This window comes from Xiphophorus maculatus, chromosome 22 (assembly GCF_002775205.1).
Source record: "Xiphophorus maculatus strain JP 163 A chromosome 22, X_maculatus-5.0-male, whole genome shotgun sequence".
Lineage (NCBI taxonomy): Eukaryota > Metazoa > Chordata > Actinopteri > Cyprinodontiformes > Poeciliidae > Xiphophorus > Xiphophorus maculatus.
In genome coordinates, this window is record NC_036464.1 from 24,289,981 (window position 1) to 24,304,273 (window position 14,293).

General features: G+C 41.1%; 1 protein-coding gene across 1 annotated transcript; it reads right to left on the reverse strand.

Moving 5' to 3' along the window:
- Positions 1-1,991: 1,991 nt before the first annotated feature.
- On the reverse strand, positions 1,992-8,089 carry tlx1 (T cell leukemia homeobox 1). The gene is made up of 3 exons (XM_023327963.1): positions 7,621-8,089; positions 6,091-6,328; positions 1,992-4,132 (listed from the first exon to the last, which is right to left on the reverse strand). The coding sequence occupies exons 1-3, from the start codon at positions 8,087-8,089 to the stop codon at positions 3,922-3,924; spliced, it is 918 nt and encodes a 305-aa protein (XP_023183731.1). The 3' UTR covers positions 1,992-3,921.
- Positions 8,090-14,293: the final 6,204 nt, after the last annotated feature.

Below are 14,293 nucleotides of genomic sequence, written 5' to 3' on the forward strand. Positions count from 1 at the left end.
ATGTTGTAACTCGTTTATTCAAAGTGTTATTGTAGATGGTGATGGCTGTGGACAGGAAGGATCTCCTGTAACACAATTTGATTTAACATGAATTTGAAGAAGCCCCTGACTAAAGACAGTTTGTTTTTCTAAGACAGTTTCATAAATAGGATGGCCACAGTTGTCCATAATTTACCTGATGACATCTACAGGCCGGGCAAGGAGAGCATCCAAGAGAAGCTGTGGAGATCTACAGACCTGCCCAAATGTTAGTGGTGCACTCCATAAATCTAGGCTTTAGTGAAGATCAGCAATGCAAAAGCCCTTGTTTTAAGAAAATCAGAGGAATTTACCATAAACCACAAGAGGACAGAAAATGAGAGGAAAGATGTGATCTGGTCAGGTGAGACCGAACTGGAGCATTGTCCTACACTGTGGCAAAAAAAAGTCCATTGCTCATTATACACCATAAACTCATAGTGAAACACGAGAGTGGCAGGATGATGCTGTGGGGACGATGTTCTCAAGCAAAGATAAAGAAGCTGGTCGTAGTTGGGCAGAAACCGTAAAAGACTGGATTTGTTCTTCATTGACTTTCCTACTCTCTCTTTCAAACTCCATGTCCTTTTAGTATCTTTAAAAAGAAAACAACCTGACATTTTGAAAATGCCAGGTTGACACGTAAAACAAATAAATGTAACCAAACTCTGTTTAGAGTCACTAATTCAACTCCATAAAGTTGGTCTGACTGTCCGTTTCTTCTGCATAATACTGACATGGTAAGGAGATGTAAACTGGTACTAACAGTGATAATTTCGCCTAAATGTTTGGGATTGATCCTCAATATATCTCAATAAATAAATCATCATTGACTCTACCCTCCTGGTTTTTGTCTCTTTATTTCTTGCTCGCTTACTCCTACAGTGCCTAACCTGAGAAAATGTGGAGACGTTCACATACCTTTCTTTGTGAGGCACAGCAACAGCTGGAGAAACAAAAACCAAAAGGCAAACTGTTTCCACTGAAGGTCTACACGACGGGAACGTGTCACTGTTCTTTATTTAAACATAACAATGCATTGGTCCACCTTAACCAGCCACGTTTTTCTGAAGAATGTGACAAACGGCTTACTTTGTGCCGTTTTTTTGCGTTTTTAAGCAGTCGAGTCAGAAATAATGACGTGAATTTGCCTGGACTTGTCTACTCATAATAAAACAAGGTCGGCGCCACACAGAGCTGTGAATAAAGGTATTTGCACCTTTTCTGATTTTTTTTCTGTTTTTGCTTTTTTTGTGTGTTGCAGTTAAATATTTTGTATTTTTTAAAAAAAAGCTAGTATCCGACAACGGTAACCTGAGTTCATGCAAAAACCTGTTTTTAAAATGATTTAATTAAAAAGAAAAAATCTACCCAAGTTAACCTGGCCCTATGTGGAAAAAGTAACTACACCAAACGCCTTTATAACCCTTACAGACTGATAGTCGTCAACGACTCTATTTCCCATCTGCTCTTGAACTTCTTTACATCCGGGCACGATCTCTTGCTCTGACTTTAGATCTCTTAGCCTACTTCATGTTGTCAGACAGGTTCTATTTAAGTGATTTCTTCATCCTGGAACTCTGGCAGTAGTCAGGCCTGGGTCCAGCATATGTGCCCCCCCCGCCCTCCCTTCCTTCTCACATTGTTGGCTTGGTGAAGTTTAGACTTTATCATCCAAAAGCTGCACTTCACTCACGTCCTGATATGAAATTAGTTTGATGACTTGAAACATTTAAATGTGAGGAGCAAAAAGCAAAACCTAAATATTCTGCAAGGCAGACATATGTTTTCATACAGCTCTGTCTGTAAACAAGTGTCCACCAAATAATGCAGATGAAAGGGAGTGTGTGCACCCCCCCACAGCCCCCCAAACACACACACCCACACACACACACACACACACACACACATGCACACACACCAGAATGCTAAGAAGAAAAACAAAAAAACAACAACAGTAAAATGTGGTAATTTGCATTTAAATACATTATTTAGACAAAGTGCAATATATTACATTTCACCATTTAGGTTGTGTTTTTTATGGTTTGTCTTATTTGTACTGGGAAGTTTGGTCCATGATCCGGTCTGGAGATGTCTGTTAGAGTGACCACTGAAGCTGGTCATTTTGATGTGTAAATCTCAGGACTTCCTGATGGTGTTGCAGTTGCCGTGGAAGTTGAAACTCTTATCAGGGAATGAGGTCATATCCTGTATAAGTGTGCTCCAGTTGAAGGTCAGCGAATCGCTACTTGTTGTGCTCGGTGACCAAGCTAACTTCTGTTAGCAATACAAACCACCGATTATGTATTTCTACGCTTTCACTAAACTGATCCACAGCAGTAGCATACAGTGGATTTGTGGTTCATTATTTGTGAGTAGTTCTGTGGAATGTAACTCCAGATAATTATTGAAAAATAATTTTGTAGAACATATCTAACATCCATCCATCCATTATCTTACATTCTTATCCCTAATGGAGGCTGCCAGGGGTGCTGGTGCCTATCTCCAGCGGTCAGTGGGCGAGAGGCTGGTTCACCCTGGACAGATCGCCAGTCCATTGCAGCATATCGAAAATATTCGATATACAACACAGAGAGAAAATGCATCTTTGGGAAACTGACATGGCTATGCCCATATCTACTTGACATGATATTGGCTGGCATTTGCAAAACAGCCAATCCAGGAGTGGCATTTACTTTTGTTGGGACCGACCCTCAACAGCGGAGACAAGCAAGGCTGCAGATGTTACTGTCCGCTAAAATGGTTTCCGTTGTGCATATTAATGCATATTAAGATACAGTTGGTGTTACAATTATTAAAATAAACAGTTGCAAGTGTTTTTAGATGGAATCTCAAGTATTAGTGGATTTCAGCTGTTAGGAGGAGGCTGCGATCCCAAACTCCAACATACACAGAGGGTCCACTGTGCTATATAAGGGCTGTGCTATATCCTGAAGGGAGACTGATTTAACGATATAAATACAAATAAACAGCTTCTTTCTGCATCTCTCACTGTGTTGCATAAGCACCATGTTGGATTTTAAGATGGCGGTCGGAGGGAGGTTGACCGAAACCTCCAATTTTCCAAATCAAAAATATTTGATTTGTTCGAATTTTCAGCTGATTTTTCTGACAAAGAATTCAAACATTCCAATACTCCAAAAAAAAAGAACAAAAAAGAGAGAAAAAAGAAGAATTCAACAATGGATTTATGGGACACAGACCCATAAATCCAATATGGCTGCTGCATGCGTAAAAGCTAGTGATAGCTGCAATGCCTGTCTGTATGTGCTGAGGAACTTATTATTGTTAGTTTTTATTGCTAAGAGTCATCAGCCACCCACCGGGTCACACAGCACAACTATAAGCGAAGACTTTGATGGAACACGTTTAAAGTTACCACAACATCATTTCCAGGCTGCAGCTGTTGATTCGAAGGTAAATTAAAAGCGCGGTTAACAAGATTGAGAATCTCCATTGATCTCATTACATCCCCTTCTTTCTAAAAGATTGTTGAAACAAGTGCTTTGTTATTCTGCAGTCGATTAAAAAGTCGATTAAAGAAGGCCGATAAATACGCATGTCGCTCTAAGACAAAGCCCTATTCAGTCAGTCATATAAACTTTTATAAAAATATCTTTTTTAAAAGTCCCTCATGTAAAGAATATTAATAGCAATAATAATAATACAACATGTCGTCGTGTGGGCCCCATTTGATGGGAGAAGTGCAGAGAGAGCCCATCAACAAACAGCACCGGTGTCCGTGAGACAGAAAGAGCAAAAGGCCATGAACCAGTCCAACGGCAGGACGTCCAACGGCAGGATGTCCTCAGCAGGGGTCGGGCCGCTCCTCCACACCGCAGCAGTCACTGGATCCCGAAGGAGAGACGAAGAGCTAGAGGTTTACTCACAGGCTGACACGCTGCTGATCTTTGCCGTGTTCTCACTCCACGGCTGGAGGTTCTGCAGGGCGTACAGGGAGCTGTTCTGCAGGCACAGTGGGTCGGGGGCTACCGGCTGGTTGATGGTCTTCTGGAAGGCCTCCTGTTGCAGCTGCATGAGGATACGGTTGGCCTGCTGCCGCTCCGCTTCCCGCTCCTCCGCCGTCTGCCGTCTGCAAGGAGAGTGCAGAGAGTCTGTGAGGGAGAGAGGGCTGACTGCGGTGTGGGAACACGGAGTCCACACCCTGGGAGGAAGTGGACAGGACCAGAGCTTTGACACCTTCAGTCAATCAATCAATCAATCAATCAATCAATCAATCAATCAATCAATCAATCAATCAATCAATCACTCACTCACTCAGTCAATCAGTCAACCAACCAATCAATCAATCAATAAAATTTTTTATTTGTACAGCACCTTTCAGCAACAAGGCATTTCACAGGGCTTTGCATCATAAAAACACAATAATACAAAGTCGTAGAACACACAGTCAACAACATTACATTTCCCCGTTGCACATCAGATTATTGATTAGTATTTCATTATGTTTCAATAGCAACTCTAAACAATAGAGTTTTGAGTCTAGATTTAAAGGAACTCAGAGTTTCAGATGTTTTTACGTTTTTTTAGACGTTTGTTCCAAATTTGTGGTGCATAGGAGGAGAATGCTGCTTCTCCATGTTTGGTTCTGGTTCTGGGGATGCAGAGTAGAACCAGAAGGAGAGGTATCTTGCTGGCTCTTCTTTTCTTTTTTTTTTGTCTTTTCCACCCCCCCCCCCCCCAACTCGTGATGCATTTTTGAGGCCATGTCCAAACAGAGGTGTCTGCCAAATTTGAGACGGTGAGGGGGGGGGGGCATAATCAAACAGACCACCAGAAGGCTTTAGTGACATATTTTTATTCATGCTGAATAGAACGGGGATATCCTTTGATACGGTACAAAATGCCCTTCTTTGATTTTGCACCTTTAAAACAAAACCCACTTACTGTACATACACATAAACCTTTGTTCATTATCTTATCTATATTCACATTGATTAATCATGGAGAAAATTCAGATGAAATGTGAAATTTTGTAGCGTTTTCTTCTTTTCTTTTGTTTTTCTTAAACAAAAAAATACACACACAATTTGTTGTGTACTAAACACGTCCTTGTGTTTTTCTCTATTACTAGAGAAGCAAGCCGGAAGTGTTAGTCAAATTACCCCTGGGTAAATCCATACCCAGAGTTGTTACCGTTCTCTTTCTGCTCCCATTTCGTAGCAGTAAGCCAAGCATTTCGTACCCAGGTACTGCATATCAGTTACACTATATTGCTAAGTAACTGGGACGTATTCTGTATTTTACTTTTGCACTATATTTAATGTAAAATTAAAAGCTGGGCACCAATAACGTAAAAATAATAGAGTAAATATAGACTTATCCTAAACATGCTAAAATATGTAATGCTAAAGATAAATGCACAAATTACCTTTTATTTTAATGTATTTTTTTAGATTATTTTTTCTGAAACATTTTGTATTTAATTCTACTTTGATGTATTTAGTTTCTGATCCCCGTTTTAGTCAGTTAGGCTAAATATGTCCGATCAAACCAGAATAACCGAGCGGCCTCCTCCTGCTGACAGACGGCTATTATTTATTAATTATATGCCCACAGTTTATTACAGCAGATATTTTATAGCATCAATAATAAAATAAAATCTAATAAAATTCTATACAAATGTAGAAAATAATTGAAAAAGCAGGTATCCCCAATACCGTAACAACACGACGTAAGCGCACCGCAAACAGAAAAACAAAAGGTCAGATATGATTTTGACGGGGGGGAAAAATAAGAGATGAGAAAGGCTTCTTAAAGGTGGACCGGCAAAACTAAAAGATTGGGCCTAGACGATAAATGTGGGAGCTAATCTGTGATAACCCACGAAAACTGATTCTCCACTTTGGTTTTACGTGGGTCCAGACTTGCTGGCCCGGTTCTGGAAAAAAAAACCCTGAAGCTCTCCAGTCTGTCGCACGAGCGTGGTTGGAAAGCCTTTTTACTAATATCGCATAGAACAACTCTGCTCCGAAAAAAAGGTGTTTTGAGTCAAACCTAAAGAGAAGAGAGAGCGAAGAGAGCAGTCACCTCCACTTGGTGCGTCTGTTCTGGAACCAGGTTTTGACCTGAGCGTCGGTCATCTTCAGGGCCTTGGCCAGCGCGGCGCGCTCGGCAGACGCCAGGTACTTCTGCCGGTGGAAGCGCTTCTCGAGCTCGCAGATCTGCAGCCGGCTGAACGACGTCCGCGGCTTCTTCTTCTTCGGCGGAGTGCGATTCTGGTACGGGTGACCTACACGGCGCGTGACAGTGAGGGGTGAGAGGGAGACTTGACGGGGACGGTGGTCAGGAAGGGACAGGAGAGCAGAGCGGGACGCGCAGGGCGAAAGACAGGAAGCAGACAGTGAGCGGAGAGAAGCGGTACAGGAGCTGCACAGGAAAAGGTGAGGCTGTTACAAGAATATCTAATTTTAGCCATTAAAAAAAAAGTAACTTTGTAAAAGTATAGTCTAATCACATAGTTACAAATCCGAAAATCAAAATAAGATGTTTAATACTTCAAAAAAAAGTCGTTTTTTTGTTGTTGTTGCCTATATTTACTATAAAATTTCAGAAAATATTCTATGATTTAATGTTTTAAGACATTTTACCAGAACTTTCAAAAACGTGAGAGTTATTCAAAGTTTACGGTATAATTTAAAAAAAAAGTGTATGTACAGTTTGATTTTGGGGTTTAGTGAGAGAGAGAGAGAAAAAAATGCAAATATGCATGAACAAATGAAGCATTGAAACTAAGCGGTATGTGCTGGTTTGGAAATCAACTTAAAATGTTTGTGGGATGAAGGAGAGTCAGAGCTAAAGTCAAACTAACCAGCTGATAAACTAAAGGCGCATCGTAGCTGGTTGTCAGGAAACATTGTTACCAATTTAATGTTTTGTTTTTAATTATTATTTTACATATCGTGGCTCTTATCCATTTGTTTACAGCTGACTTTTTATTTATTCTAAAGGACAAACCAGATGAGTAAATAGATCTTAACAATTTTATAAGTAATTTAAATGAACTAGTTCATATATATATATATATTCTATTTCTATTTTATCAGTGTGTTGTTGTGCTTGCAGTGATTTCTTTTTCTCTTGATGTCTTTACTTTGTCACATTTATTTCATTTGTATATTTATCTTAGATCCCCCCCCCCCCTCTGGTTGAAGATGTACCTAATGTTATGTAAATTTTTTTCCCATTTCCAGTTATCCAGAGACATCAGAGAGCAGAACAAAAGCAGCAACAGGATCGCAGAAACAGCAGTGGGACCAAAGAGACAGCTCCAAGAAGAAGCAGCGACCGCATCTTATGTGACCAACAATTAAAAATATTTACATCTGTAAATATCTCGTAGTGTAAGATATTCTAAAAATGTGCGAGATTTTGTTAACATGATGAAAAAGTTATTATTCCACAAATTCTTACTTTGCTAAAAGAAAAAAACAAAACAAAAACAAAACATTGCTTTGCATGAGGGTCAGGCTTTAAATTGTCCTTAAGTCTACTTAATAATAATAATAATAATAATAATAATAATAATAATAATAATAATAATAATAATAATAATAATACCTGTGAACCTGTCTTTGGTGTAGCGCCGGTTGCTCTCCATCCACGGGAAGGTGAGCGCACTCAGGTTGCCGACGCCGCCGCTAGCGGGAGGCGGCACCGCGGAGCCGCCGCCGCCGCCGCTGAGAGGAGGCCGGTGCGCGGGGACGCGGATGACCCCGGAAGAGTTCATGTTAGTCCCGTTCATGTTCACGCTCATGTTCATGTGATAAGCTCCCCCGAGAGACGCCATCCCACACGAGCCGCCGGCGGTGCTGTTGTATCCGCCGCCGCCGCCGCCGCCGCACGCGAAGCCTCCCACTCCCCCGGCGCCGCCGTTGTACGCTGCGTGGCCGTAGTCCGGCTCCGGCATCCTCGAGCCCAGCATGCAGCTCTGCTCCACGTTGCTCAGGATCTGGTCGATGCCGAAGCTGATGGGCTCCACGTGCGCGTGCTGCTGCAGATGCGCCCCCAGGATCCCGATGTGATCCATGGCGCTCGATGCGCTCCCCTCGGCTCCCGTGGCCCACGCGCTGCTTCTCTGGACCTGCTGCTCGTTATCTGGCTGCGCGGAGCGGCGCGCGCGTCTTTCTGTGGGCTCCCCTGTACCCCCCCCCCCCCCCATGCTCCCCCCCAACCCTCTGCTGTGCTGGACCATCAATCAAGTTGCCAAGGAGACAGCACGACGTCCTGCACGGCCTGTAAACTCAGAGGGCTTCTCAGCCTTAAGTCGATACACTCCCCGAACCTCTCACACACAAGGCCCGTTTTATTTTTTAATGCCACTATTTTCCTCTCATCTGTGGAGAATCTGATATTTTATTGTCTTTTTAAGATGTTGTATCTTTTCCTTTTCTCCTTTCGTCGAGTGGACAGTCTGTAAAGTACATTTTCTAACCTTTTTTGTTCTGGCCTCACTTTTTTTTTGCTTCTGCAAATTCCGACCCTCAGACCAAATGAACATGTGCGGATTAGATTTTGATGGTTAGAGTATTTTAAGAATACATGGAGATTTAGATATATTTGGGCAGCATCAGCTGAAATATGCAGATCCCATTATTTCCCAAAACAAATGCCCCCTAACCCTACAAACACAGAAATAAATGAATAAATAAATAAATTGATCATAAGATTTTACAATACTGAATTGAAAAAATATGCCGAAAGTAGTTATCTCTGGGAGTGATCCCCCCCCCCCAAGAAAAACTTATTTATGCAAGATAAAGCTGCGATTTGTTTTGTCATTTTCTGAAGAGACATGTTCCAATATATAAACTAATGACATTTACATGCTGATGCACATTAATTGCAGCGTCAAAATGTGTAATTAATAATTACAACGCAGTGGTTAAGTTAAAAACAAAAACAGGAGCCCTTACTGCCATTAAAGAAATAATAAAGCTACATTAAAATAATGCATTTTAAGCAATTTTGACTTTGTTTTTATATAAAAAGAATCCTCTATCTTTATAATAAAACGGCCAATTTGGCTGAAATGATCCAGGGTGCGTATAGATGATAAATGAGCGGCTCTTAATGCGCCTTATTGCTGCGGATGTGACACTATTATTAATTCATGTTCAGAGGGAAGACACGGCTGCAAACACCGATCCACTCCTCGTGGATTTTCTTTTTTATTTTCGTTTTTTTTTTCTCTCTCTCTCTCTCTCTCTTCCTTCCATTTTCTCCGAACCCAAAACTCCCGGGGATCGGTTCAGGATAAAGCAAAAAAAAAAAAAAAAAAAAAAAAAAAAAGGTGAGATTTTTAAACATGTCAAGGAATGGAAAAATCTGCGGTTGTTTCCGCAAACTCCGTTATGTCGAGGCAGATATTAATACTGTGAATAGTTGATCATAAATAACGCGCAGCAGCCCCGCTGAAAAGCCAAACAATTAAGTGAAAAATTAAACCGAAAGCCTCATTGATTTTCTCTCGCCAACGAACGCCGCTGGGACTTCATTACTTAACGCTGGGGGTACTTACATATTAATATTTGATACGGTCTGAAGTCTTCTCATTGGCCTACTGAGTCGCATCAAATTTTAATGCCTCCGGTAGCCAATCGGCGCCCGGACGTGGGGCCCTCGGTTCAGACGTAGGCCAATAAATGATCATCAGGGACAGGAGGCATATGAGAGGCAATCATGCGGTATAAGGCGGTATTTGGAGACAATCAGCTGGTGTTTACCATCTATCTTCTGCATAATCGATAACGTTCATTTCAAAGACGAACCGGTTTTATTCGCTGAATTCAAAACATGACGGTAATTCGATTTTACCGGGACGTTTCAAATCCTGTTGAGCTCCAAAGTTTGTCGGTCAGATTCAGCTCGGAATGCATGGCGGTGGGTTTTTTTGTTGTTGTTTTTTTTTGTTTTTTTTTTTGGTTACAAACGTTGTGCCTCCTAACTGTGAAGTTCAAGTCAGACAGGAAAATCCAAGGGGATTTGTAATTGTAGTCTTTCACAAATACAAAGAAGTTACACCTCTTCAAATTCGTAAGTAAAAAAGAAGAGTCACACTTAAAAAAAAACCAAAAAAACTTACACTTATAATTTTGCCCAAATGACCCAAAATAGTGCAAACCAAATATGCATACCTTTGTCCGAGAAAAAAAAAAACCTTGCAAATATTTCTTCGTCACTCACAGGCACCCCTTCACAGATTTCATACAAGTCACAAAATATGAAAGCTCTGCTCTAATATTTTAATATCTAATATCACTCAATCCAATATATTTGGAGCAAAACTCATTCAATCAGTTGTATTAACATCTTCACACAGACACACAAGTCAGTGAATGCTACTACACGCGAATCTGCTGATGTGAGTCCCAAATCCTGCTTTACGAGCCACATCAGCTTCATTCACGCGCCACGATTTTTACACCAGAACGTCTGGCTGCACTTCCGGCCTGCAGCCAACGTTTTGGACGAGAGGCCGGGGTCACCCTGGACAGGTCGCCAGTCTGTCATAGGGCAACACAGAGACAGACGGGACAAACAACCATGCACACACACACTCACACCCCCACCCCCACACAAGAATGAGAGAATTTAGATAGACCAATTAATCTAACAGTCATGTTTTTGGACTGTGGGAGGAAGCCAGAGTACCCGGAGCCCAGGGAGAACATGCAAACTCCATGCAGAAAGACCCCAGGCTGGGAATTGAACCCAGAACCTTCTTGCTGCAAGGCAACAGTGCTACCGACTGCACCACTGTTATGTGCTAAATATTGTTTTAGGGTTTATGGCCTCTTGGAGCCGCCTAAATTGGGTTGATGCCACGGTGAAATTACAAAATGATTCACATCTCAGCCAGATTTCTGACTTAAATTAGTTGTCTTTTACATTGAAAGTTGCAGTCATCCGAAACAACAAAAGCAAATGAGATGCACTATCTCTCAATTCCAAGGTCTTATGTATCAAGCCAGGACAAATATGCTCTGTTCTTAACCAATGGCAACATTTGTTTAAAATCTGCAGGTGTGAAAAAGACGCCAATGTCATTATGTAGAGAAATGAAGTGAAAACGACATAGCCTGTCTGTCCAAAACTAAGTACACCCTTTGTGCTTCCACAGGTTTAAAGTTTAGCATTCGCAATTTCACAAAAAGAAAGATTATTCACAAGATCAAAAGATTTTACACAGCTGACAACCTTCCTAATTTGGTCCCAGCATCCTCATCTCAAACTCATCTCATGCAGCATAAAACTCAGAGTAACAGACAAAAAACAAAACTAAACAAAACAAAACTGTAGGTCTCCATCTCTTATGGGTGTTAGTAGCTTAGTGTTAAAATTCAATACAGCAAGTTAGAAAAATGCTGAACCAGTTTGACTGCTTGTAAGGATTGAAGGTGAAAGTCTCTTATTTCTAAGACAATAGGGCAACAGGACTTGCTGACCTGCGATCATCTCTGTCAGGTGTATTACAGCATCTAGAACATACGGGGCAGCATGCCTAGAGGACCAGGATTGAAAAACACTGCTCAAGACAGACAGATGAGACCAAAGTAAGCATGTTTGGAAAAGATGCAGTGCTCCAATTCTGGAGAACACGAAACACGTCCTGTCGACAGAAATTACTTTTGTCTTATTGACTTTCAAGCACATCGGCGGAGGGCTGATGATTCGGGCTCGTTTTTCCATCTATGACGAAATGTCAGATAATAAAAACAACGTGTTACAATGGCCCGGTCAAAGTCCAAGACCTCAACTTGATTTGAAATGCCGTGGCGGGAAGCTGTGAGGGAATGAATGTCTGGACGCCTCGATGAACTGGAGCAGCATTTGGAAGAAAATTGGGCCAAAGTTCTTCCACAATCTCCACAGTACACTCCGCATGACTTCAGGCTAGGCTCTTACACGTACCATTCCAGTTCGACTTCTTTTATGTTAAATCATGACAAGTGGAATCAGTCGGGTTAATTGAGGTTAAACAATATTGGCATTTGCCAAACACTGATCCAATCTGATCATGTCCTTATTCGTTTACTTTATTTTACACCTATCATAACAATCATCACATTGTCAGGGAATTTGGCTGGATTGGTAGTTTGCTGCTGCTTTGTTTGTCAGATGCTGACATCGCAACTTTCAGAACTCATGCATCATCTGGATATTATGTTATGAGTTCTCCTTTTATGTGGGATATCCCATCACAATTACAATTAAATGCTGTCTTTGATGGGTTTATGTTGGGTTTAGTTTATTCACAAATTCAATTAGTTGCAAATAAGTAAAAGAAAACTACATTGCCTAACACTTTTGCGGTGCATGTGCCGCAGAAGTGTACAGCTACTGAGAATTTCCTTCTCAATGGCTGTGCAAAAATCTGTGAATACAGAAATGATGTACTTCCGTCACAGTCTTTCACCAAAATGGCTTTTAGTAATTGTGCTAAACTAAACCAGTGCTGTTAATATTCAGGTCACAGTGTCACACTGGGTCAAAAGAATGGTGAGACTGGGGTGCTGATATGAAGAGCTGGACATCGGGGTGATTTGTTGGCTAATGCCAAAGGTAGCATTTGGATTCTGATGTTTGTTTTTTTCGTCCAGTCAGATCATTCCTACAAAAATACCGAAAGCATTTTTTTGTAAAGACTCCACACAACTCTTTCTGCCCTCTTCGGACATTTAATTTTCCATTTGGGTTAAAGCAAAACAGCGGCGAGGAAGCGTTCCCAAAACTGTGTGTAAGAGCTCTTCATCTCTCTGCATGTCACTCAAGACATGTCAAAGCACATAAAGAAGACGATCATGAGTTTAAAAAACCTGACTGCTCAGAGCGCAGGAACAATAAGAGAAGGTATTTAAAGTCATTACTGGCCACTGAAGTTCAGTATATGATTACTGAACTTTCCTTCACAGCATTTGACTAGCGAGAAAATATTCTACAGGAAGTATATACATCGAAATTCAAGGCACGCCTGTATGTCGTCAGGTGTAACGCGTTTCTTCCAACCGGAAGTACAGATCCGTTCAATAAATGAGAATTTTATTGAAATGTTCCTTTGTTTCAGTAACTCAATTCACTCAGTGAGTGACATTAAATGAATCCCATACGGACTCATTAGGCTGATTTTCTGCCAAAGAAAAAATACATTTGATTGAATATTCAACCAATAAAAACATTTCTTCAACACAGAAACATTGTCTTCTGAAAGTATTTTTAATCTTAAAATAGTATTTCCAAATAACCTGCATTCGTGCAGTACTTTATCAAGTCCAGCATATGGAGGACCAGAACTGACATAATTAAAAATATTAACTGAATTATCTGTACATATATATAGAGAGAGATTTTCTTTTCTTTTCTGCTTCAAGGCTTATATTGGTTACTTGATATCTTCGGTCGCCATTTCATTTGGAAAACATCAGAACTGGGGTTGAGGCTGAGGGCTACTGTTTTCCTTCCCACTGTGTGACTGACGGCTCCCTATCAGAGCACTTATCAAGTGAAAGTCAAGGACTTCCAGAAGTCCCATTTTCAGGTGATTGATGGAAGCCAGTGAGTAAGTAAGGAGACAGAGTGAAAGAGGAGAAATTTACCAACACAAAGAGTGAAGTGAAAAGAAAATAAGCACGGATTTAAGCAAACTGGCATCAAAGGGACTAAATTTGGTTGAAAATAAACTATGGATGTTTGGATGATTATTATGACGCTCACATTTTATCGTAATAAACAGACAGTATGTGACAGTTTCCCATTTCAACAATTAATTACAATACCAGATTTTTCACAATGTGCTGAAAACTTTGGGAAAATAAGAACTATGTTCATTTTGTGATGACCAGCAGGAGAGTGTTAGAGCTCAGTTCAGACAATGTAATTTCTGCCAAGACAAAAGTGGGTTCTGTTGGGTTAGCATGTGCACACATTTTAAGTGTGTGTACAAATTTAGAAGTCTAGGAAATGCATGCTTAGCCTGAGACTCGTAGATACTTGGATGAGCAGCTGCAAACAGGTCCGATACAGAATCACAGGTTAGGTATTTAAACTCTCACGACAACTCCCCCCACCTCGTCCGACGACCGGGCGGTTGAAACTGGGGAGTCCAAGGCAATGCACGGGCCGCCACAAGCCGTCCGCAGTTCCTCCGTCCCCTGGTCGTACCCAAAGAAATGAGAGACCTATCCATATTGATGTGTGACCCTGAATGTCTTAAAGCCCCATAGAGCCCCCAAAA